The 25,329-nt window shown below is 37.6% G+C and overlaps 1 protein-coding gene across 1 annotated transcript in view; it reads left to right on the top strand.

Annotated features, from left to right (window-relative positions):
- The window catches only part of shot (dystonin-like protein short stop), a 1,739,701-nt gene that overhangs the window by 339,269 nt on the left and 1,375,103 nt on the right, over positions 1 to 25,329 (top strand). Inside the window, exon 17 of the mRNA XM_090380932.1 lies at positions 23,307 to 23,369. Coding sequence (XP_090237058.1) covers positions 23,307 to 23,369 — 63 coding nt within the window. The remainder of the gene's footprint in view (positions 1 to 23,306; positions 23,370 to 25,329) is intronic.

Here is a 25,329-nt window from a genome sequence, read left to right as displayed (position 1 = left end):
TCAAAGTTATTTCCCGCATCCAGTTCTTTTGTGACTGCATCATAGTATCCAATCAAATTGGTCAGGCAAGACTTTCCCCTAACAAAACCATGCTGTGTCCAAGGTATAACTGAAGTGTTGTCCAGATGATCCTGCAGTGCTTCTTTAACCAGTTCCTCCATTGATTTCCCTGGAACAGAAGTTAAACTAACAGGTCTATAATTACTTGTGTCAGCCTTTGATCCTCCTTTGTGAATTGGGGTCACATTTGCACATCACCAGTCCTCTGAGTCCAAGGGTATCTCCTCTGAGTCCAAGGAAGTCTTCATAATTATGTCTAAGGGTTTGCTTACTTCCTTTCCTGCATCCTTTAATATAACTGGATAGATCCCATCCACCCCAGGTGCCTTTCTTATATATTTTATGTTTATATTCAACAATTTCTGCTCCACTTTACTCTCAGTTATTACAAAATTATCTAGCTCACGGCCAGAGTTTAGTTCACCTCTGGCATTCCCCTCCCTGAATAACTCCTCGTGTGTGAACGTAGATGCAAAATATGCATTTAGTTTGTTAGCCACCCGAGCAAGATCATCAACATTTGAACCATCGATATCCAGTGGACCAATCTGATTCATCATTTTCCTTCTAGAGTTTACATAGGTAAAGAACTCTTTGCTGTTTTTCTTTGCATTCTTTGCCAAAGATTTCTCATAAACTGCCTTCGCTTGCTAACCTCCTTTGTGACTTGGTTACAGACCACGTTATCTCTGTCGGAGGCTTCCTTATTAATTTATAACTATTCCATGCATTTTTCTTCTCTGCCACATGTCTCTTTAGTTTATCTGACATCCATTTAGGCCTAAACCTTGAACAGTATTTCTTAGTTGGTATGGAAGCCTAGTAGCTTCCAAGATTAATTCTTTGAATGCTTCCCATTTTGAATTTTTCTGTTGGTAACATCATCAGTTGGTCCCACTGTATAGAATTTAAGTACTGTGTCAGACGATCGTAGTCGCCCTTACGAAAGCAAAACCCTTCCCTTTACTCCTGATGGTAGTTACCTCTTTGAGTAAATCCCACTTCAGCACACTGTAATCACTGCAACCGTGGTTCCTTTATCTGCAGATTCTTAATGCATGAAGAATCAATACTGATAATCAGATCAAGAGGATTACTCCCTCTAGTTGCCTCCCGAACATGCTGATGTAGATAACAATCAACCAATAAGTCCACAAAAGCCTTGCTAGTGTGTGAATGACCAACCCACAAATTCCAGTCAATATCCGGGGAATTAAAATCCATTATATGACACTCTGAATTAGTGGCCCACTCTATTTCCCTGTACATTTTATTATTATACTCATCAGAGTCATTAGACCTATAACACACTCCTACTCTCAATTTTGATTTCCCAGTGCTTATGTCACACCAAACTGACTCAACACTGCACTGTCCAGCGATGTCAACTGGCTGTACCTCCTTCAATTTTATGTTTTTAACTAATAGCATAACTCCTTCTCCCTTCCTGTCCTGTATATCTTTCTTGTACACATTGTACTCCCCAAATTCGAGTTCTGTATTCCTTATATCTGTGTGACACCATGTCTCTGATATCCCAACAATATCAGCATTTGATGTTTTGAGCAACATCTCAAATTTATCAAATTTATTTACCAAACTCCTAGCATTGGTGTACACTCAAATATGCATGCACCTGTTCCTATTCTTAGCTACCCTAACACAACCCATGTGTTTACTTGTACCACGATGACTCCCAGCAGTCTCTGAAATCCCTTGCATCATGTTTTCCAGGCTGCTGCTCATTCCAGTAGAAACTGTGCAAGAATCACTTTCACCTCTGCCAGCAGCTACTGTTAATCTATTAGTCCATTGTTGTTGTTATTTGGTTTTTAGGAGCATTAGCAACTAAGGCCATATTGTTTCAGTGATATGCGGTGGTCATTCCCTGACCTTTCCACATCCTCCTTATTTGGTGGTCACAGGCTCGAACCCCAGGCTAATCAAGAAGCGTGTGCTACGCACTGCTGCTCCTGCCCACCTGGCTACGGAGGCGCCTCTATTAGGCCGTGTATCCTCCCCCCAATCTAGCAGTTTTCTGACCCACCTAACACTGCCTCGATAGCATCAGCAAATATTCTTGCACCTTTTCTATTTAATTGTATCCCATCCCTGTAGAAACAGTCTCTCATGGTAACAAGCACAGACCCAGCTGAGAAAAATCCTACCCCTTGTATATGCATTATCTATTTTATTGGGTTCCTCATCAGAAAGAATATCTTGGATTTTTTTGATGTATGTAGATTTGTCTACAATTACTTTTGTGTCACATTTATCTGCCTTCTGAATAACGATGCCGCTGTCTTTCCGTAATTTTTGAAGGCTCATTAACTGTTGTGTATTCATGTTGAGATGTGTTTTGATATTTGAATTTATGATCCTATATGTTTCATGCATTAATTGATTCTTATCAGGGTGGTTCTCCAGTTTTGTTTTGAGCTCTATTATACTGTCTTTTATGGGGTAGTGATTATTGTTAATAGAAAAATTGAACCCATGTTCAAGTGCAAATAATTGTGTAGGTGAGAAGAATTTCGAAGAAAAGTTCATGACTGATGTTGGTTGGGGTTTATCTGTCCTGCGTGTGAGTGTGTCCCATTTTTTATTGTGCCTCTGGTTTACTATATGTTGGATGGTGGTAATTCATGTGTTATTTTGTTCTGTAAAATTAACCCATGCATCTTGTGACATGTTTTTCTTTAACAAGAATTTGTAATAGTGGATTTGGCATAATAAGTTGTATTTTTCGTGAAATCTCTTTTTTAATTCATGTTTTACTATAGCTAATGAGGTCTGGTGAATAATATAAAGATATTTTTTACATATTTCACATGTACATGTATGAGCAAATTTTAGGATCACATCGTAACGAAGGCATTTCTTAAGAAATTTAATGTGTAATTTACTGGCAAAATATTTGATGAGGATTTTGGAATATTTAAGTTTTGCTTAACGTTAATGCATCCATGTGATTAAATTAGTAATGGAAATTGGAATAATTTTAATGGATAATACGCCACGGTAGAGATGTTGGCAATTATCGTTAATGTATTTATACTTGTAATAATGACTAATTTTACAGCTTGAAGTACTGGTGATTATCTGTATTAGATTCTTAGCAAAGCTTATTATCTTAGTACTCACCTCTAGATCATTATTGGTTAAGGTTAAATTTACAAAAGAAAGTAATTTTTAATAGATTAATTAATTTAAAAACTTATCTCTAGGAAGAGGAAGTGCACCACTTTTCAATGTTAAACATTAAAATTAACGTTAAACAAAACTTATGAATACTCCAAAATCCTCATCAAATATTTTGCCACTAAATTACACATTAAATTTCTTAAGAAATGCCTTGATGCATTTCGGCCTCACTTTCAGAAATTTATCTTGCCACAATTGAAAACCAAATACTTAAACCCTTTTCTTCTAAGATTAAATTATTCATGCGATATGTAGATGACAAATTATAAGCAATAAAATCATCATCGATGAACTCCTACAAAAATTTAATTCCATCCACAACAGACTAAAATATACTTTGGAATTACAAGAAGATAATAGTATTAATTTTTTAAATCTGACCATATGTAAATCCGATAACAAACTCAAAATGCGAACATACAGGTAAAAGACACATACAGGAAATTTCTTACATTTTCATTCCCACCACCCCTATAACACAAAAAAATCAGTATTATACAACCAAATCTATAATGCGATTAAATACAATCAACCTTTACAGCTATAAAATACCAAAAACAGTTAATTCAAGAAACCATATTAGCTGTAAAAGAAAAATTAATAATCCTCGCATTGATAACATTACTACTGATCGTACACAAAATACAATAGTCCCACTTCCGTATCATAGCCAACTTGCACCTCAGCTCGGGAATATTTTTAGAGGGACAAACATTACACTGATTTTTCATCATATAATAAACTAAGTACCTTTTTTCAGCAAATACAGAGAAACATATAAATACAATATTCAAAACTTAAACAATATAATATACCTTATAAAATGCCAATCTCGATGTAATGCATGCTACATAGGTAGCACCACCGCAAAATATGGTCTCAGACAGTTTTTAAATTCTGCACAGTGGGACCAACTGATGATGTTACCAACAGCCAATTCTAAGTGGGAAGCATACAAGGAATTAATAGTGGAAGCTACTAAACATTTCATACCTATTAAGAAATATTGTTCAAGGTTTAAGCCTAAATGGTTGTCAAATGAACTAATGAGACTTGTGGCAGAGATGAAAAATACATTGGATGCATATAAATTATCAGGCGACACAGAAGCCTATGATATTATTATTATTATAATTATTACTATTATTATTACTGTTATTACTAGCCATATAGTGCAATGAAGCCTGAGGCTTATGCTACACCAGCCAAAAATTTCCAAGTTACCTCGAGAGAGAGAAAGACAGACATACAGCCATATAGTGCAATGAAGCCTGAGGCTTATGCTACACCAGCCAAAAATTTCCAAGTTACCTCGAGAGAGAGAAAGACAGACATACAGACAGAGAGAAATGATATCTAGATCAGGACCCTGGGTGCGCCAAGCCCAAACTTACCAGATGTGAGCCCCTGGGGTTAAATGTATTTAAGCCAGTCTGTAATCAAGTCACAAAGGAGGTTAGACAGATTACGAGAAATCTTTGGCAAAGGATGCTAAGAAAAACAACAAGGATTTCTTTACTTATATAAACTCTAAAAGGAAGGGGATGAATCTGAGTGGTCCACTTGATATTGATGGTTCCACTGTTGATGATCCTGCTCAGATAGCAAACAAACTGAATGAGTATTTTGCATCTACATTCACACATGAGTTATTAAGGTTTGAAAATGCCACAAGGTTATCAAATTGTAACAGGGTGCTTAATGATTTTGTAATAACTGAGAACAAAGTGGAGGAGAAATTGTTGAAGTTAAACATAAGAAAGGCACCTGGGGTGGATGGTATCTATCCAGTTATAATAAAGGAGGTGGCAAAGGAAGTAAGCAAACCCTTAGCCATTATTATGAGGTCATCCTTGGACTCAAGGGAGGTCCCTACTGACTGGAGATGTGCAAATGTGTCCCCAATTCACAAAGGGGGATCGAACGATGATACGAGTAATTACAGACCAGTTAGTTTCTCTTCTGTTCCAGGTAAAATAATGGAGTCACTGGTTAAAAATTCATTGCAGGATCATCTAGACAAGATGCAAGACTGCAGCAATAATTCAGACACAGCATGGGTTTGTTAAGTTAAAGTCTTGTCTGACAAATTTGATTGGTTATTATGATGTGGTTATGATATCAAGTTACCAAGTATATGATATCAAAAATAATTTTGATATCATATACTTGGATTTCAGGAAAGCTTTTGACACTATTGCGCATGGAAGACTACTGTACAAATTGGAGCACAAATGGTATTAAGGGTAAGTTGCTACAATGGATAAAAGGATGGTTGAGTGGGAGAAGACAGAGGGTGGTAATCAATGGGTGCTGCTCTTGGTGGACTAATAGTGGCATGTGATGCAAGAAAGCAAGTGTATGAGCTTATGCAGCATCAGCCAAAAAAAAAAAAAAAAAAAAATCACACCATTCCCTCCAAATGCTTGTCCAGTTCCTCCTTAAATTTATTTAACCTATCAACTTCCAAAACGACAGATGGAAGTTTGTTCCAGCAATTAACCACCCGCTGGCTAAAGGCAAGTTTCCGCACATCTATTCTACATCTGTCTTTTCTTAATTTGGATTTATGTCCCATTAGGTTTGTAATCTGAACAAGTGGAAGAATCCCATCAGAATTCAGTGTGCTCAATCCATTCAAGGCCTTGTACACCTCAATCAGATCACCGCACAGGTGCCTAGTCTCCAGCCACTGCAATTTTCAGAACTTAAGCCTCTCTTGGTAAGAGGATCCCTTCCTTCCCCTCACTAGTCTTGTTGCCCTTCTCTGTACACGCTCAAGCAAATCTACATCCTTCCTAAAATGAGGCCTCCAGATCTGTATGCAGTATTCAAGGCGTGTCCTGACCATTGCCTTATACAGAGGGACAATCACCTCCTTTTCCCTGCTAGCAAAATTCCTATATATTATTGACAAAACCCCATGACCTGCCCTGGCAGCCTGTCTGCATTGCTCAGAAAACTTCATATCTGACTGCACAATTACTCCCAGGTCTTTTTCATTTTCTACCACCTTAAGTGTAGTACCACACAGATGGAAAGTTTCTCTGCGGGGTTACTTCTACCCATATGCAGTACTTTGCATTTTTCAAGGTTAAACTTCAGATGCCACTTCTTAGCCCATCTGCCCAAATTATCTAGATCCTGTTGCAGTAACATACTGCCATTACTGTCATTAACAACCCTGCCAACCTTTGTATCATCTGCAAACTTCAACGCTAATACTGATGTACCTTCATCAATATCATTGATAAATATACAAAACAACAGAGGACCCAACACTGAACCCTGTGGGACTCCACTAATAACATTAGTCCACTAAGAGCAGCACCCATTAATTACCACCCTCTGTCTTCTCCCACTCAACCATCTTTTATCCATTGTAGCAACTTACCCTTAATACCATTCTGCTCCAATTTGTACAGTAGTCTTCTATGTGCAACAGTGTCAAAAGCTTTCCTGAAATCCAAATATATGATATCAAAATTATTTTTTGCATCCAGTTCCTTTGTAACCACATCATAATAACATTGGTGGAGTCCCACAGGATTTGGTGTTGGGTCCACTGTTGTTTTCTATATTTATCAATGATATTGATGAAGGTATATCAGGCTTAGTATCGAAGTTTGCAGATGATACAAAGGTTGGCAGGGTTGTTAATGACAGTAATGGCAGTATGTTACTGCAACAGGATCTAGAAAATTTGGGCAGATGGGCTGAGAAGTGGTAATTGAAGTTTAACATTGAAAAATGCAAAGTACTGCATATGGATAGAAGTAACCCCAGAGAAATGTGCCAACTGTATGGCACTACACTTAAGGATGTAGAAACGAAAAAGACCTGGGAGTAATTGTGCAGTCATATATGAAGTTTTCTGAACAATGCAGACAGGTTGCCAGGGGAGGTCATGGGGGTGTTGTCAATGATATACAGGAATTTTGTTTGCAGGGAAAAGGAGGTGATTGTCCCTCTGTATAAAGCAATGGTCAGGCATGCCTTGAATACTGCGTGCAGGTCTGGAGTCCTCATTTTAGGAAGTATGTAGATTTGCTTGAGCATGTACATAGAAGGCCACAAGATTGGTGAGGGAAATGAAGGGATCCTCTTACCAGTAGAGGCTTAAGTACTGCAAATTGCAGCAGCTGGAGACTAGGCAACTGCGAGGTGATCTGATTGAGCTGTATAAGGCCTTGAATGGGTTGAGCACGCTGAATTCTGATGGGATTCTTCCACTTGTTCAGATTACGAACCTAAGGGGACATAAATTGAAATTGAGGAAGGACAGATGTAGAATAGATGTGCGGAAATTTGCCTTTAGCCAGCGGGTGGTTAATTGCTGGAACAAACTTCCATCTGTTGTTGTGGAAGTTGATAGGTTAAATAAATTTAAGGAGGAACTGGACAAATATTTAGAGTGGATTATTTTGTAATTTTTTTTTGGCTGATGCTGCATAAGCTCATACGCTTGCTTTCTTGTATCACACGGCACTACTACTACTACTTCTAGAACAGGGAACACAAGAGCATACTATCATTATAATAGTTTCAAATGAGACCAACCAGGAACTGAACTCAGTCAGCATGTACACTCTTTTAATTATGATCCATTAATAGATAACGCAATTACACTAATTAAACTTAAATCGAATTATAAGATATTCCAGTATGAAGCCCTAGCTGTAGAATGGTTCCGTCAAAATAGATCATACGAAATTTTAAACAGTAAATAATCCACGAATCTATCACCAATATGGCAGCTCACACAAATCAAATATCCATGTATTTAACGTATGCATACTAGGATACTATAAATCAACTCACAACTCATGTCATTGACTAACTGCTGACGATGACATCGAAAGCTTCTCGTACAGCTCTTGGTTTTTCAACACGTGAATCCGCTTCATATAATTTTATAAATAACAACCAGGAAAAGGTGGTGCACTTCCTCTTCCTAGAGACATGTTTTTAAATACCCCCAGGGGCTCACATCTGGTGAGTATGGGCTTGGCACACCCAGGGTCCTGAGCTGGATATCATCATTCTTCTCTTTCTTGATGATTCCTTTCTATCTCTCTCTCTCTCTCTCTCTCTCTCTCTCTCTCTCTCTCTCTCTCTCTCTCTCTCTCTCTCAGGGTAACTCGGGAATTTTTTTTTTGCTGTTGCAGCATGAGCTTCAGGCTTCCTTTCACCATATGGCTAATAATAATAATAATTAATTAATCTATTAAAAATTACTTTCCTTTATGTAAATTTAACCCTAACCAATACGGATCTAGAGGTTGTTGTTGTTGTTGTGATGGGGGTTTAATGGCGCACGAGCTGCTGGGGCTATAGTGCGCCTGATCTAGAGGTGAGTACTCAGATAATAAGCTTTGCTAAGAATCTAATATAGATAATCAACAGTACTTCAAGCTTTCAGCTGTAAAATTAGACATTATTAAAAATACAGATCTATTTACAGTCAATAAATAAGTGAGATATAATATATAATGCATTTGCAATGGAATATCATATATTACAGGTGATTTGCATTTAGGCAAACCTGGGGTGACAGAGATGTCTGTGAGCTGCCATATAATTTTATTATTATTGTAATTCTGTTTTTTTTTTGATAATTAATTGTATTTATTATTATTATTATATATATATATATTTATTTTCCATTAATTGAAATATTTATAGTTAATATATACATATTTTTTTATTTATTTAATCAATTATTTCTCATTTTCTAGTTACTTGGTTGTAGAAACTTTGTAATTCTTTTTTGATATTGGTATCTTCAGCTAGAATATCAATCTTGTCAACTGCTTTGTCAGTGGTGGCACAGTTCCTGCTTCCACGTGGCAGCATCAGTAACCTGGAGGAACATTTATTCCCCAGTGCTAAAAGGAAGAATGATTAATCAAGATAGCTACCCTCCACTTGAGCCAAGGTGCAAGACTACATACAGAAATAGACATACCATTCATCCCCATCTTTCCTTGTTTTTCAATCTCTGTCAAATAAATCTGTTAATACTTTGTCCTGATTTCTTATCCAGAAATCCTTGGAAAATGCAAGGTTCACCCGAAATGGTGAATAATTGAAACTGTGAATAATTTGCCTTTTGAGAAGCCGCTTAACCTGTATCTGTAATATATCTGAAAAGTTACCTTGCATGCAGAATAGATCATACGAAATTTTAAACATTAAACAATTTGAAAGGCATTTTTTACAGAGTGGGTCATGATGAATGTCTCAGAAGATGAACTGGTCCAAGGGTTATGAGCACATGGTCAAAAATTCATCCAGGCCAAATGAATAATGATCAAGAAAGAAAGAAGGCAACTTATTGCCACTTGGAATATGATCCTCACTTTGCACTCCAATTTTGCACTCACTTTAGCCTCCAGTGTCAAAACTGGTTATGCTAATTACCGAGTATGGCCCTATATTCCCAGTTCAATTAGATGCCTCGTTAAAAAGAATTTCAAGGAGATACGGTATGTCCTAATTGCAAGTGCAAGGGCCATACATAAACAGATTGTGCTGCAGAAACATCACATTCTCTAAATTGTAAAGGTCAACATCCAGCACATTCTTAGTCATGTGAGCTTTGCAAAATGAGATAAAAGATATACAGAAGTATAAAGTAAAGCAAAAAAAGTCTCCTACCAAGAAGCAAAAATAGCATGTAATGCTTAATATATCAAACCAATTCTATGCAGCAGCAATACAGAAATAGCAGTTGACTGCAACACAGACAGAATTCTCAGTACCTCCAGCTATTTTCAATGAAGATTGGGCCAGAACCATACTCTCATTAACACAGCCGTTATGAAAGGAGCACCATGGTACTCCTTTCATAATTGCTGGGGTAACCTAGACCATGGTGTTCCAGGTTACCCCAGCAATTAAGAAATTTTTTTTTTTTTTTTTTTTATGTAAACCCCAAACACGAGAGTTATTAGAACCTATAGTACTTAGTACCATGCTTGGGTTAGAGGTTGAGAAGATGAAAGAAGATATTTGTTGATATTGAACTTGAACTTCTATAGACTGTAATTTTCAGGAAATACGTATGAAGGAAGGTTTTTCCAGAAAACGGCAGTTGAATGAATAAATGAGGAAGATGAAAAGTTGGTTCTGTGGGTTTGAAGTTGGACAGTAAATGGATGTTGGCTGGTGGCGGCACGTGTTTGGACTGTTTTGAAAGAGAGAGCGGGAATTATGGAAGCCAATTCAGAAGAACAGTGCTCATGGAAGTATCTGTAGAAGAGGCATGCAGCAGAAACAGTGGATCTATGAGAAAGCGAGTGGAGAGACTCTGTTAGAGATGAATCATTAATTAACCTAACTGCCCTCTTCTGAATGGAATCAAGAAGCCTGAGAGAGGTTTTGGGGACACCACCCCAGATGTTGGAACAATATTCCATGGTAGGGTGGATTTTCGATTTATACAGAGTGAACAGCTGTTTGGAAAAAAAAGTAATGCTGAGAGCGAAAGAAAAAACCAAGTTTTTTAGATGCAGTGGAAGCAATATTTGTAATGTGCTTTTGACAAAGAAAGATTAGAAGTCACGGTAATCCCTAAAAGATATATCATTTTGCCAGGAAATCGAAGTGTCACCAGTGCAGAGGGGCAGAAGAATCCTTTTTGCAAGATATAAGACAAGACTGAGTTTTAGAAAGATTGAAATCAATTAAATTTTTTCAGCCTCGTCTGTACTTGTTAATAGGAGAGACTGATTCTGCAGGGATGGGATACATTTAAATAGAAAAGGTACAAGAATATTTGCTAATGCTATCGAGGCAGTGTTAGGTGGGTTGGAAAACTTCTAGCTTGGTGGGATACAAGAACTAATAGATTAAGAGTAGCCACTGGCAGAGGTGAAAGTGATTCTTGCACTGCTTCTATTGGAATGAGCAGGAGCCTGGAAAACAAGCCGCAGGATATTTCAGAGACTGCTGGAAGTCATTGCAGTACACGTAAACACATAGGTTGTATTAGGGTAGCTAAGAATAGGAACATGTGCATGTATACTTGTGTGTACACCACTGCTAGGAGTTTGGTAAATAAATTTGATGAATTTGAGGTATTGCTCAAAGGCAGATATTGTTGGGATATCAGAGATGTGGTGTCACCCAGATATAAGGAATGCAGAACTGGAATTTGGGGAGTACAATGTGTACAGAAAGGATAGACAGGATAGGAAGGGAGGAGGGGTTATGCTATTAGTTAAGAAAAACATAAAATCCAAGGAAGTGAAGCCAGTCGACATCGCTGGACAGTGCAGTGTCGAGTCAGTTTGGTGTGGCATAAGCATTGGGAGATCAAAATTAAGAGTAGGAGTGTGTGCAATAGGCCTAATGACTCTGATGAGTATAATAAGAAACTGTACAGGGAATTAGAGTGGGCCAGTAAATCAGAGTCTTATAATGGGGAATTTTAATTTCCCAGATATTGACTGGAATTTGTGGGTTGGCCGCTCACACACACTAGCAAGGTTTTTGTGGATTTATTGGATGATTGTTTTCTACAACAGCATGTTTGGGAGGCAACTAGAGGGAGTAATACTCTTGATCTGATTATCAGAACTGATTCTTCATGGATTCAGAATCTGCAGATAAAGGAACCACTAGGTGGCAGTGATCACAGTGTGCTGAAGTGGGATTTACTCAAAGAGGTAACTACCATCAGGGGAAAAGGGAAGGGTTTTTGCTTTCATGAAAGTGACTACGATGGTCTGAGACAGTATTTAAATTCTATACAGTGGGACCAACTGATCATGTTACCAACAGCAAATTCAAAATGGGAAGCATTGAAAGAACTTATCTTGGAAGCTACTAGGCGTTACATACCAACTAAGAAATATTGTTCAACTGACATCCTAAATGGATGTCAGTTGAACTAATGAGACATATGGCAGAGAAGAAAATGCATGGGGTACAAATAAATTAACATGTGACACAGAAGCCTATGATAGATATAAGCTGATCTGTAACCAAGTTACAATGGAGGTTAGGCAGGCGAAGGCAGATTATGAGAAATCTTTGGCAGAGGATGCAAAGAAAAACAGCAAAGAGTTCTTTACTTATGTAAACTCTAGAAGGAAGGGGATGAATCAGATTGGTCCCTTTGATATCGATGGTTCAACTGTTGATGATACTGCTCAGGTAGTTAACAAACTAAATGAATATTTTGCATCGACATTCACACATGAGGAGTTATTCAGTGAGGGGAATGCCAGAGGTGTATTCAACTCTGGCAGTAAGCTAAATAATCTTGTAATAACTGAGAGTAAAGCAATTGTTGATGATAAACATAAAAAAGGCACCTGGGGGGTGGGATCTATCCAGTTATATTAAAGGAGGCAGCAAAGGAAGTAAGCAGACCCGTAGACTGGAGATGTGCAAAAGTGACCCAAATTCACAAAGGAGGATCAAAGGCTGACACAAGTAATTATAGACCTGTGAGTTTAACTTCTATTCCAGGAAAATTAATGGAAGCACTGGTTAAAGAAGCACTGCTTCTATAAGGATCATCTAGACAAGACTTCAGTTATAGCTCGGACACAGCATGGTTTTTTTAAGGGAAAGTCTTGCCTGACCAATTTGATTGTATACTATGACGCAGTAACAAAAGAACTGGATGGAGGGAATAACTTTTATATTATATATTTAGATCTCAGAAAGGCTTTTGATACTGTTACACATGGAAGACTGCTGCACAAATTGGAGCAGTATGCATTGGAGCCAAAATTGTAGGTGGAAGATTACTTTCATCAACCGGTGAAATACCACCACTTTGCTTATTGGAGGCTTGAAGTGGTGAAACCCATGTTTAGTCTCTAGAGCAAAGTTTCCGGCATTCCCCTCCCCCCATACTTCTCCTTCAACCCATGCACGGTACTAAGTACTATAGGTTTTGATATCATTCGTGTTTGGGGGGTTTCATATAAAAAAAAAAAAAAAAAAAAAAAAATTGCTGCTGTTGATAAAGGGATGGTTGAGTGGGAGAAGGCAGAGAGTGGTAATCAATGGACACTGCTCATCGTGGACTAATGTTATTAGTGGAGTCCCTCAGGGTTCAGTGTTGGGTCCATTATTGTTTTCTGTATTTATAAATGATAGTGATGATCAAGCTTAATGTCCAAGTTTGCAGTCTATAGAATGGTTGGCAGGGTTGTTAAGGACACTACTGACACTATGCTGCTGCAACAGGATCTGGAAAGGTTGAGCAGATGGGCTGAGAGGTTGAGCTCTGGAAAGGTTGAGCAGATGGGCTGTGGCAAATGAAGTTTAACATTGACAAATGTAAAGTACTACATCTGGGAAACAGCAACCCCAGAGCAACGTATCAACTCTGTGGTACTACACTGAGAGTGGTAGAGAATAAAACCTGGGGGTGGTTGTGCAGGCAGATATGAAGTTCTCTGAGCAGTGCAGACGGTCTGCAAGAGTAGCTCATGGTGTCTTGTCAATGATATACAGGAATTTTTCTGGCAGGGATAAGGAGGTGATTATTCCCTTGTATAAGGCAATTGTCAGGCCACACCTTGACACTACAGGTCTGGAGGCCTCATTTTAAGAAAGAAGGATGTAGAGCTGTTGAAACGAGTACAGAGAAGGGCAACAAGATTAGTTGAATGGAACAAAGGGTTGCTCTTACAAGGAAAGGCTTAAGTTTTGCAAATTACAGTGTCTGGAGACTAGGCACCGGCGAGGTGATCTGATAGAGGATGTATAAAGCCTTGAATGGTTTGAGCATGCTCCATGCCAATGGGATTCTTTCTTTTGCTCAGAATAATCACCTGAGAGGGCATAAATTCAGATTGAGGAAAGACAGATGTAGGATAGATGTGCGGAAATTTGCTTTTAGCCAGCGGGTATTTGGTTGCTGGAACAGACTTCCATCCCTTGTTGTGGAAGTTGATAGCCTAAATAAATTTAAGGCTCAGCTGGACAGGTATTTCGAACGAAATACCTGTCCAGCTGAGCGGAAAATACCTTCCATTTCACCCCTCCGAAAAATGGAGGGGTGAAATGGAAGGTATTTTTTTTTTGGGCTGTGATGCTGCATATGCTCGCTTTATTGCATCATATGCCTCTACTAATGCTAATTGTCTTTGCCCCACTGGAGAATTACCTGAAGATCTGCATTTAAGGAATTGGTAGGAGATTTTTTAGAAGCTGAAGCTGATTGAGCCCTGTAAGGTTTCTCGAAATTACAAAAAACAGCTGTCAAACCATAAGGTGCAAGTTTGTTTAGAAGACTTTTATGCCAAACACGATTGAAAGCCTTTGAGATGCCTTTGATGTCAAGAACAACTACTTGTGTTTCACCGAACCTTTCCATTGAGTTAGTCCATAAATGGATAACATAAGCCAGAATATCACCTGTAGATCGACACTGACAGAATCCATACTGGCAATCATTTATCAGACAGGAGGTTTCTAGATACTTTAAGAGTTGGTGGTTAATTGATTTCTCCATTACTTTAGAAAGAGCACAAGCAACTGCGATGGTACAATATTTGAATTGGAGAGATGTGTCACCCTTTTTAGTTACTGCCTGGATACAAGAAAATTTCCAAGCAGAAGGAAAAATACCTTTGGAATAAGAAAGTGAAAAAAGGCGGCAAAGAACAGCAGGAGCACAGGTTTTGAGAACAAGTGGAGAAATACCATCGGGACCTGGAGCTTTCTTAGCATCAAGATTTCATCAAAATTCTTCTGTCAACCTTTAGACAGAAGACCACAGGAGGCATTCAATGGAGCATGCTAAGAATGGTGGGAGCTGTTTTACCAAGATCATTAATAGAGGAGTTGGAAGAAAAATGGGATACTAGCAGGTCAGCTTTACCCTTGGCTGAAGTGACAACAGAACCATCTGGTTTGGACAGAGGTGGGAGCAGAGATGGGCAAAAGCTGTGGCCAGTAGCTATGGCAAGAGACCAGAATGCTCGGCTACCATTAGGGCAAGAAGCAAGTTTTCTTCTCTTAGCCTGTTCGAACTCTAGCTTGGTCTGATTAATAACTGCTTTAAAATTGTTGCGAGCTTTGGCATAGGCAGAAAATGAAACTGAAGAATTAGAAATAAGCCAATTATGATATGCAATGTTCTTCCCTTGAACAGCCTTAGCACATTTATTGGAAAACCAAGGTTTAGATAAAGGATGGAGTGTTGGGATAAAGGATTCCATTCCTGCAGGAATAATTTCATTGACACAATCTGAGCAAACGTTGACATCAGAAGTTTTGAAACAGTAATCCGACCAAGGAAAAGAAGAAAAGAAATCTCGCAGGTCATCCCATTTTGCATTCTTGTAATGCCAAACAACACGAGGTTGGGAATAGCCATGAGATAAAGACTCCATTGGACAAGAGATAATCACCAAGTTATGAGTTCTGAAGTGCCTAAAGGACCACTCACGTCAACCGTGTTCTTAGAAGGGTTGTCTGTGAGAAAAGGCTCAAGTGTGTTTGCTGTATGATTAGCATTGTCCAGTATTCTTGTAGGTAAATGAACAATCTGTGCAAGGTCATTGGTAATTGCAAAAGTGTCAGCATCTCGACCAGCTGTGTCTTTGTGACTTGAAAACGTAAGCCAGCTGGAGTTGTGAACATTAAAATCACCAAGGAAAGTTACTCACTGTTAGGAAAGTTGGACTGGACAAAGTCAAGTTGGAAAGAGAGGACATCAGAGAGCTCTAAGTGATTAGTGCAGTTGGGAGAACAGTAGACAACTGATGAATTTGACACAATGAGAGAGAGAGAGAGAGAGAGAGAGAGAGAGAGAGAGAGAGAGAGAGAGATATTTTAAGCCAGAGAGGAGATTCCAAATTACTAAATCTCTGACAGGAAATATCAGAACGGACATATGCACAAGTACCACCTTTGAGGAGAAAGGAATCACACAGCGAATAATTTGGGTATCTGAGATGATCAGTAGTTGAATCAACTGAGATTCTGTCAGAAAAAGTACATGGGGTTTGGCAGACTGCAAGTGGAAATGGACAACTTTGACTTTAGAATTGAGACCACGTATATTTGTGAAATGAATTAGAGTGTGTTTGGGGGGTTTAGATCTTTTCGCAGATAAGCTTGCTCTATTAGTTCGACAATTCATGGTGTATTCAATAGTAAGAAAAAGTGGGTGGGACATGCTGTGTGAAGTAATGAAATTTTTGGATGTGGCGTACACATCGTAAGAATAATTCCTTGACATAACGTTTCCTCCACAATGCCCCCTGTATACACACTACTTGGACTCCCTCCACTCACTATCTGGCAGAGTAGAGGTACCAAGATTATACACTTGCTGGACCGGAAGCCTCCTAGAGAGTTACCAAAAGGTTCAGTCCTTTGTACTAACAAGCAGCCAGGCTGCAAACACTGTTTTAGAGCTGTACCCACGAAATGTAAGGAATAATGGATCTCGCCATGATGTTCATCATAACCCCAAAAGTCATCAATCATACTGCATGATGGAAGAGATGGGGAAGGGTTGACCGGACCTTAGCTCTAGAGACTAAACATGGGTTCCATCACTTCAAGGTGCTTTCCTAGCCAGGTGGTCAGGAGCAGCAGTGCGTAGCACATGCTTCTTGATTAGACCAGGGTTTGAGCCCATGATCCACCAAATGCGGAAAGGTCACAGAATGACCACTGCATATTCCCGGAGCAATATGTCCTTACTTGCTCCGCCATGTGGTGTGGGCACCACATCTCAACCCCTGCTTACTTTGGTTCACACCTGGGTGGTCACCCACCAAGTACTCGTGCATGGAGGTTATGCCCAGGATTACTAACAGTCCCACCCTTGTGAAGGTGCAAGTAGAGGATTTGGCTCTCACAGACAATCCGGACTTCGCCGAAATTGGCGAAGTCAATTTCGGCAAAATTGACGGACTCAAGTCAAGTCCACTTGACTTGAGTGTCACCCGAATATCAGTTCTATGAGCGTTTTAGACTCCCAGGTAGCAAATACAGCTTGTCTGGAATATCTGAGAGAATGTCTGTGACATTCTCAAGGACCATCTGCTTTGTTACTAGCATATTCTGCCTTGAAGATTGTCGCTTTGTTGCCTAATGCACAAGAGTGAGCTCTGCTGTTGAGCTAGGCAACCAAAAGACTGATCCCCCCCCCCCAATTAACTATAGCCATAAATAGTTTCTGTTTGGTATTGAGGTGATTCAATTCCTTTAGAATATATCATTAAGATAATAATAAGTTACTTAATCCGACTTGTGATTAACTTTAAGTTTAAGGACTCCTTATGTGCTAATTATAATGACTAAGTATATTAAAGTAGCATCACTTAATTTTCAACACTCACCTCTCGATGAATCTGCTTGGATGTGATAAGTTATAGAAGACACATGGTTAATAAGAGTGAGAGACTTACTTGTACTAATTATTACTAAAGTCGTGATTCAATTTAAATTTAAAAAAATTAAACATGAAATTAATTTAAACGCTTTAAAATATGCACGTAAGAAGGGAATGTACATTCCATTCCACGGTTGTCAATTAAAATTGTAAAGGTGGGGATAACTTTGAATAGATTAATTATTAATAAAAAGCCAATAGTTGTGCACGAGCAACTTTCGATATTCGTCTTCAGTTAGCTTGTGAGAAGAGCAACGCGAACATTATTAATAAGAAGAGCTATTACCCAGGATGAAATTCAGAGCACATGGGAACTTTATTTGTGCCAAGTCCCAAATAGGGGAGCGGTTGATTTGGAGTTTTCTGTTTAACTCGTTCAATGATGTGTGTCAACAAAATAATTCAATAACTAAAGCTTCGTTTTGGTGAATTTTATAATTAGCTTCCAATTTAATTATGGTAATAGCTGAATCGATCAGTGGATCATGTTGTGTTAACTCCGTACTAGATAGGTACAAAGACACTCTAAGAAGTGGGACTAACTCATTAAGAAAGATATCAAGACACAGAAAATGTCTGTCATAAAGATATCCACACAATTATTTTCAACCGCGCCGTTGTCCAGTTTAGAATACACTTTTATTTTTGCCATAAGTTGCAATAACTACCCTATTAAAAATGCAATAATTGAGATACAGGGCAAACTGGATAACTATCCAGATAGGAATCGGATTATTCATGAAACTAATGTCATTTTTAACTCCCAATGAACTAATAAGTCTAACATTAGTCAACAACAACTGTTTGATATTCGAACATTAAAGAAGAATCCCAATATCGTAATATAAAATACAAAAGGCGGATAAAGGAGACCCAGTAATTATGGACAAAAGCATGTGTGTCGATAAAATGGTACATTTTATCGACACACATGCTTTCAGATAGAATCTAATTTTTCTTCCAACTCATGTATTAATGATCTTGGTAAAACACCTCCCACCAGTCCCAACACGCTCCATTCAATGCATCCTGTGGTCTTCTGTGAAAAGGATGTCAGAAGGATTTTGATGAATCTTGATGCTAAGAAAGCTCCAGGTCCCGATGGTATTTGTCCACATGTCAGAAGGATTTTGATGAATCTCGATGCTAAGAAAGCTCCAGGTCCCGATGGTATTTGTCCACATGTCAGAAGGATTTTGATGAATCTTGATGCTAAGAAAGCTCCAGGTCCCGATGGTATTTGTCCACTTGTTCTCAAAACCTGTGCCCCTGAACTTACGCCTTTTCTTTGCTGCCTTCTTTCACTTTCTTATTCCAAAGGTGTTTTTCCTTCTGCTTGGAAATTTGCTCATATCCAACCAGTTCCTAAAAAGGGTGACAAATCCCTCCCATCCAATTATCGTCCCATTGCAATTACTTCTACTCTTTCTAAAGTAATGGAGAAATCAATTAACTGCCAACTCTTAAACTACCTAGAAACCTTCCGTCTGATCAACGATCACCAGTATGGATTCCATCAGTGTCGATCCACTGGTGATATTCTAGCTTATATTACCCATTTATGGACTAATTCAATGGAAAGGTTCTGTGAAACATAAGTAGTTTCTCTTGATATCTCAAAGGCTTTCAATCGTGTTTGGCATAAAGGTCTACTAAACAAGCTTCCATCTTATGGTTTGTCAACTGTTTTTAGTAATTGGTTATCCAGTTTTCTCTCTGATCACTCACTGAGGGTGATGGTAGATGGCTTTCATGTCTTCTAACTTCTCCACTAATGCTGGTGTCCCCCAAGGTTCAGTTCTTTCTCCCACTCTTTTCCTCTTGTATATTAATGACCTTCTTCCATTGACTGGAAATCTTATCCATAGTTTTGCCGATGATAGCACACTGCATTCCACTTTCCATTTTGAGAAACCTTGTCCTGCTCAATCAGCTTCACTTCTCGAAAATCTGCTACCAATTCCTTAAATGCCGATCTTCGGGTAATTCTCCAGTGGGGCAAAGACAACTTAGTTGATTTCAACCCTTCTAAAACTCAGTCTTGTCTTATATCTCGCAAAAAGGATTCTTCTGTTCCTATGCTTATCTTTAGTGACACTCTGATTTCTTGGCAAAATGATATATCACTTTTGGGGATTACCCTGACTTCTAATCTCTCTTGGCACAAACACCTTACAAATATTGCTTCCTCTGCATCTAAAAAACTTGGTTTTCTCTTTCGGTCTCGGTGTTACTTTTATTCCAAACAGCTGCTCACTCTGTATAAATCAGAAATCCGCCCTGCCATGGAATATTGTTCCCACATCTGGAGTGATGCCCCCAAAACCTCTCTCAGACTTCTTGATTCTATTCAGAAGAGGGCAGTTAGGTTAATTCATGATTCATCTCTAACAGAGTCTCTCCACTCACTGTCTCATAGATGTACTGTTTCTGCTGCATGCCTCTTCTACAGATACTTCTATGGGCACTGTTCTTCTGAATTGGCTTCTATAATTCCTGCTCTCTCTTTCAAAACAGTCCAAACATGTCCTGCCACCAGCCAGCATCCATTTACTGTCCAACTTCAAACTCACAGAACCAACTTTTCATCTTCCTCGTTTATTCATTCAACTGCGGTTTTCTGGAACAACCTTCCTTCATACGTATTTCCTGAAAATTACAGTCTACAGGAAATATGTATGAAATTACTATAGGTTCTAATACCTCTCGTGTTTGGGGTTTACATAAAAAAAAAAAGATAGAATGACATATATAATAAATGACATTTTTGACGTTAATAAACTTCAAAAATGTCATTTATTGTAATGTCATGTCTAATTTATTCCATTGTCAGAATAAATTAGACATGACACTAAGACGACTTAGAAGTTATAAGCAAATTTGTTTATGTACCCTTCAACAAACTGGCATATGCAACAATGTTCTCCCCCACATTTTTAGTTTTGTTAAACTACATAAATTGGATTATCCTTTATGGCCCATTGTTTCATTTAAACGTTCCACATATGCGAATTGATCTGCATTTCTGTTCAAAATCATTTCTCCTCTCATGAGGTTTTCCAAATTTCGGGTGTACAAGACTGAACAAGCGCATGAACCTATCAATTCCATTACCATTTTAGATAGCAATATTCTTGCATCGTTTGATGTTGTGTTATAAGATCTTTATTGTACAGTTCACCGGTACACGCACATACACATTGAAGATGCTTTACAAGCCTTAAGGGAATTATTAACCGCAGATGACACTTTGATTAAACGGACTAGCTTAAATATTAGTAGTAATTTGGAACTCACGTCATTCTTACTTAAAGCAAAACAATTTCATTTTCAAGACAAAATTTTCGAACAGGTCTCCCTATTGGTCTTGGTATATTATCTCCATTGTCAGAAATTTATTTGGTGTCCATCGAACAAAAAGTGCTTCAACCATTTTCCTCTAACCTTAGACTTTACATGAGATATATGGATGATATTCTTCTAATTGGTAACAACGAAACTATTGATGTATTGCTTAACACATGTAGCATGATACAAGAGAGATTAAAATTTACCCTCGAAACGGAAATAGATAATTCAGTCAATTTCTTAAATCTTACCATTTATAAAGTGGTCACAAGATTATGTACCGGGATTCACAGGAATAAAACACACACAGGTACATTTCTATATATTCATTCGCATCATCCTCTATACATTAAAGAAGCAGTTATTTTTAACCAGATCCATAATGCCATTAAATATAGTTATACACAAGATGATCTTGACATTGAACTCAAATACCTTATGGAAAAATTCTTAGATAGGAAGTATCCACTACAATTAATGGTGCCTCCTTAGCCAGGTGGGAAGGAGCAGCAGTGCATAGCACACACTTCTTGATTAGACCGGGGTTCGAGTCCGTCACCACCAAATACAGAGGATGCGGAAAGGTCAGGGAATGGCCCCCTCATATCCCGGAGCAATATGGCCTTAGTTGCTAATGCTCCAAAAAAACCAAATAACAAACAAACAACAACTACCACCATTGATAAATGATACCATTATCAAGGTTAATAAAAGAATTAATACGAATTGTAAAAAGAATTGTAACGATCGTCATGATGGGAAACTAGGAACCCAATTCGTTCTTCCTTACCGCAGGCAATTCACGACACGTCTTCGGCAAGTCTTTGCAAACACAAGTATAACTGTAGTTTTTTCATCATATAATAAACTAGATTCCAAATTCAATGCGTATAGAACAACATACACAGGATTATAATAATATATTATAATATATCTAATTCAATGCCAAATTGACTGTAATGCCTATTATATTGACCCCAGGGTGACATCTGGCTTGGCAAACCCAGGGTCCTCAGCCGGATATCATCATTCTTCTCTTTCTTGGTGATTCCTCTCTCTCTCTCTCTCTCTCTCTCTCTCTCTCTCTCTCTCTCTCTCTCTCTCTCTCTCACACAGGGTAACTCCTGAAATTTTTTTTTTTGACTGGTGCAGCATAAGCCTCAGGCTTCCTTGCACCATAGGGTCAATAATAATAATAATAATAATATTGGGAGCACCATGACTAAACTCGGCACTTCCAAAATCTCTAGTATGCACGCATATTATCATTTTAGTAGTTTTAAGTCTAACTTATCAAGTACGGAGTTAACACAACATGTCCATTCCCACAATCATAATCCACTGATTGATTCAGTTGTTACTATAATTAAATTGGAATCTAATTATAAAATTCTGAAATGAGGCTTTAGTTATTGAATGGTTTCGTCGACACACGTCATTGAACATGTTAAACACAAAACTCCCAATCAACCTCTCCCCTATTTGGGACTTGGCACAAATAAAGTTCCCATGTGCTCTGAATTGCATCTCGGGTAATAGCTCTTCTTATTAATAATGTTCGCATTCCTCTTCTCACAAGCTAGCTGAAGACGAATATTGAAAGTTGCTCGTGCACAGCTATTGGCTTTTTATTAATAATTAATGTATTCAAGGTTATCCCGACCTTTATTATTTTAATTGACAACCATGGAATGGAATGGAATGGAATGGAATGTACATTCCCTTCTTACGCACATATTTTAATGGGTATAAATTAATTTCATGTTTAATTTTTTAAATTTAAATTGAATCACGACTTCAGTAATGATTTAGTACAAGTAAGTCTCTCACTCTTATGAACTATGTGTCTTCTATAACTTATCACATCCAAGCGGATTCATCAAGATGTGAGTGCTGAAAATTAAGCAGTGCTACTTTAATATACTAACTTGTGATATAATAGTATAATGTCTATCAATTTTGTTAACATAATAATGAAAGTTAATGAACTGATAATTTCCTTTTCCAAGTAATTAGAAACTGTGAATTCCCAGTCATATGTATACTCTATGATAATTGATCTAAATGGAATTTCATTGGCATCCATTTCAAAAATGGCTTATAATTGGCAAAATTAATTCAGAATATAAAATTATAAATTAGTAGATTAGAATTTTTGATTCACTGAATCAGAAATTATAAAAGTGATGGGTCATAATATTTCAATGAATTTGTGCTTAATGGTTAAAAATCTTTTTCTTCCTTCTTTTCTTTACCAATTTTATGAATCTTTCTTTATAGAAGGATTTATTTATTTATTTATTTATATTTACAGATGACAGTTTCTAAAGATGAATTATGCTGGCTGCATGACAATTCACAGAAAGTTAAGTGGAAGGTATATATTAAATTATTTCTTCTGATTGATTCCTTTATTCAGAAAATTGTTACAAAAAGAGATATTATTTATTTACTTTGGAAATGAATATGTTTTGCATTTTTCTTTTAGACAGTAATAATAAATTTCATAGTTTGTAAAAGAATAAAACATCTATTAGTGTGTGGTTAAATTACAATAATAAATACCATATCACTGTTATTTCCTTGCTCTAATAATATTAATATTTCATGTCAAAGGCGCCTCCATAGCCAGGTGGGAAGGAGCAGCAGTGCGTAGCACACGCTTCTTGATTAGACCGGGGTTCGAGCCTGTCACCACCAAATACGGAGGATGCGGAAAGGTCAGGGAATGACCACCGCATATCCCGGAGCAATATGGCCTTAGTTGCTAATGCTCCTAAAATCCAAATAACAAACAAACATTTCATGTCAATATTTTTAACTTTGGTGTTAATTTTAAAATTAGAATGTGAAGCATTTGTACTCAGAATTTTGATCCACATAATTGTTGGAGAGAGAATCTATAGTTATATCAGTATATCAGAATACAAACTGTACTAAGCATACTGCCAATAACTGACTGCTTTGAAACATTCACATTTTTCCACTCTTAGAGCACACATAGTATATTCATCTTCTTCCATTCTCTTTATATCACTACAGGCACTCACCGGCTTACGTAATACTCGACTTACGGAAATTCGACTTGACGTAAGTTTTTGCCGGATGGCGCAAAAATCATGGAAACATATTTTGTATCCCGTGGGAATACGAATAAATGGAGGTACCATGAAAATATTGTAATGTGACCTCATTGTTATTTATTTATTTTTTGTAATTAGTTACAAGACCTCGGAAATTAAAATTTTTGCTATATAACTAAGCTATTTATCTCTCTAAAATGTCATTTTTATAATGGAAATTGCACATTTTCATCGTTCCATATGTTCCATTATAAGAATTAATTTTGAATGACTTTGTGATATTATTCTAAAACACATTTTCTGGAGGTCGCAATTATAAAACAATAAAAACAATTTGCACTTTCCGGTTTATTGGGCTTTACTGTTACCGCAATCTATTATAAACGGGTAGTAAACTTGATGTTAATTCATGTGCGATAATACCGGTAACTGGAATTCTGTGGGTTTTTACATTACGGTATTATGGTGAAATGAGTTCCCCTTCACTGAAATCTTCAATCATATAAAAAAACATAAATAAATTTTCAGATTCTTCTCTTCATTCCTATTTACTTATTACAATGATGATGAAAAAGGGATCAACGGAAAGTACAAGTGCTTTCACTGCTAGAAAGTTAAACAAAATTGATTTAGAAATGACAATGATTAACTAAGAAGTATGAAGCAGGACAAAGTTTGTCATCTATTGCACAGAATTAGGTCTCGCTGCTTCAACAGTAAATACTATTTTAAGTGATAGTGCACGTATAAAAGAACATGTTAAAGGAGCAATGCATTTAAGATCAACAGTGATCACAAAACAATGTTCAGGTGCTATATTGAAGATGGAAAAGTTATTAAAAATATGGATGGAAAATCAGATCCAGAATCAAGTGCCCCTGAGACCAATGGCCATTCAAGCAAAAGCAAGAAGTATTTATGAAGATATTGAGGATAAGTACTGCAAACCCTAAGCTAAGTTTGTGGCAAGCAACAGGTGGTTTAATAGGTTCAAGCATCACGCTGGTTTACAAAACATTAACATATGCAGTGACGTTGCCAGTGCCAATTCTGCAGCTGCAGAGAAATTTTGTGAAGCATTGGAAAAAACTTCATCTAAATCTCCACAGCCCTCAACTTCTGCAGTGGCATGCTTATCAGCTGGAGAGTTAATTCTGGCAACAAAGCTCGAAATGTAAAACTTGATGATGTTATGCCTGTCTCCTCTCTCTTTTTGTAATTTTGTACACTTTTGCATTTTTCCTGTATATGAGA

The sequence above is a fragment of the Mastigoproctus giganteus genome, chromosome 9 (genome assembly GCF_048544385.1).
Source record: "Mastigoproctus giganteus isolate SK-2022 chromosome 9, ASM4854438v1, whole genome shotgun sequence".
NCBI classification, from domain to species: domain Eukaryota; kingdom Metazoa; phylum Arthropoda; class Arachnida; order Uropygi; family Thelyphonidae; genus Mastigoproctus; species Mastigoproctus giganteus.
Note: the sequence above shows the minus strand (reverse complement) of the source record. Positions and strands in the feature narration are given on the sequence as shown.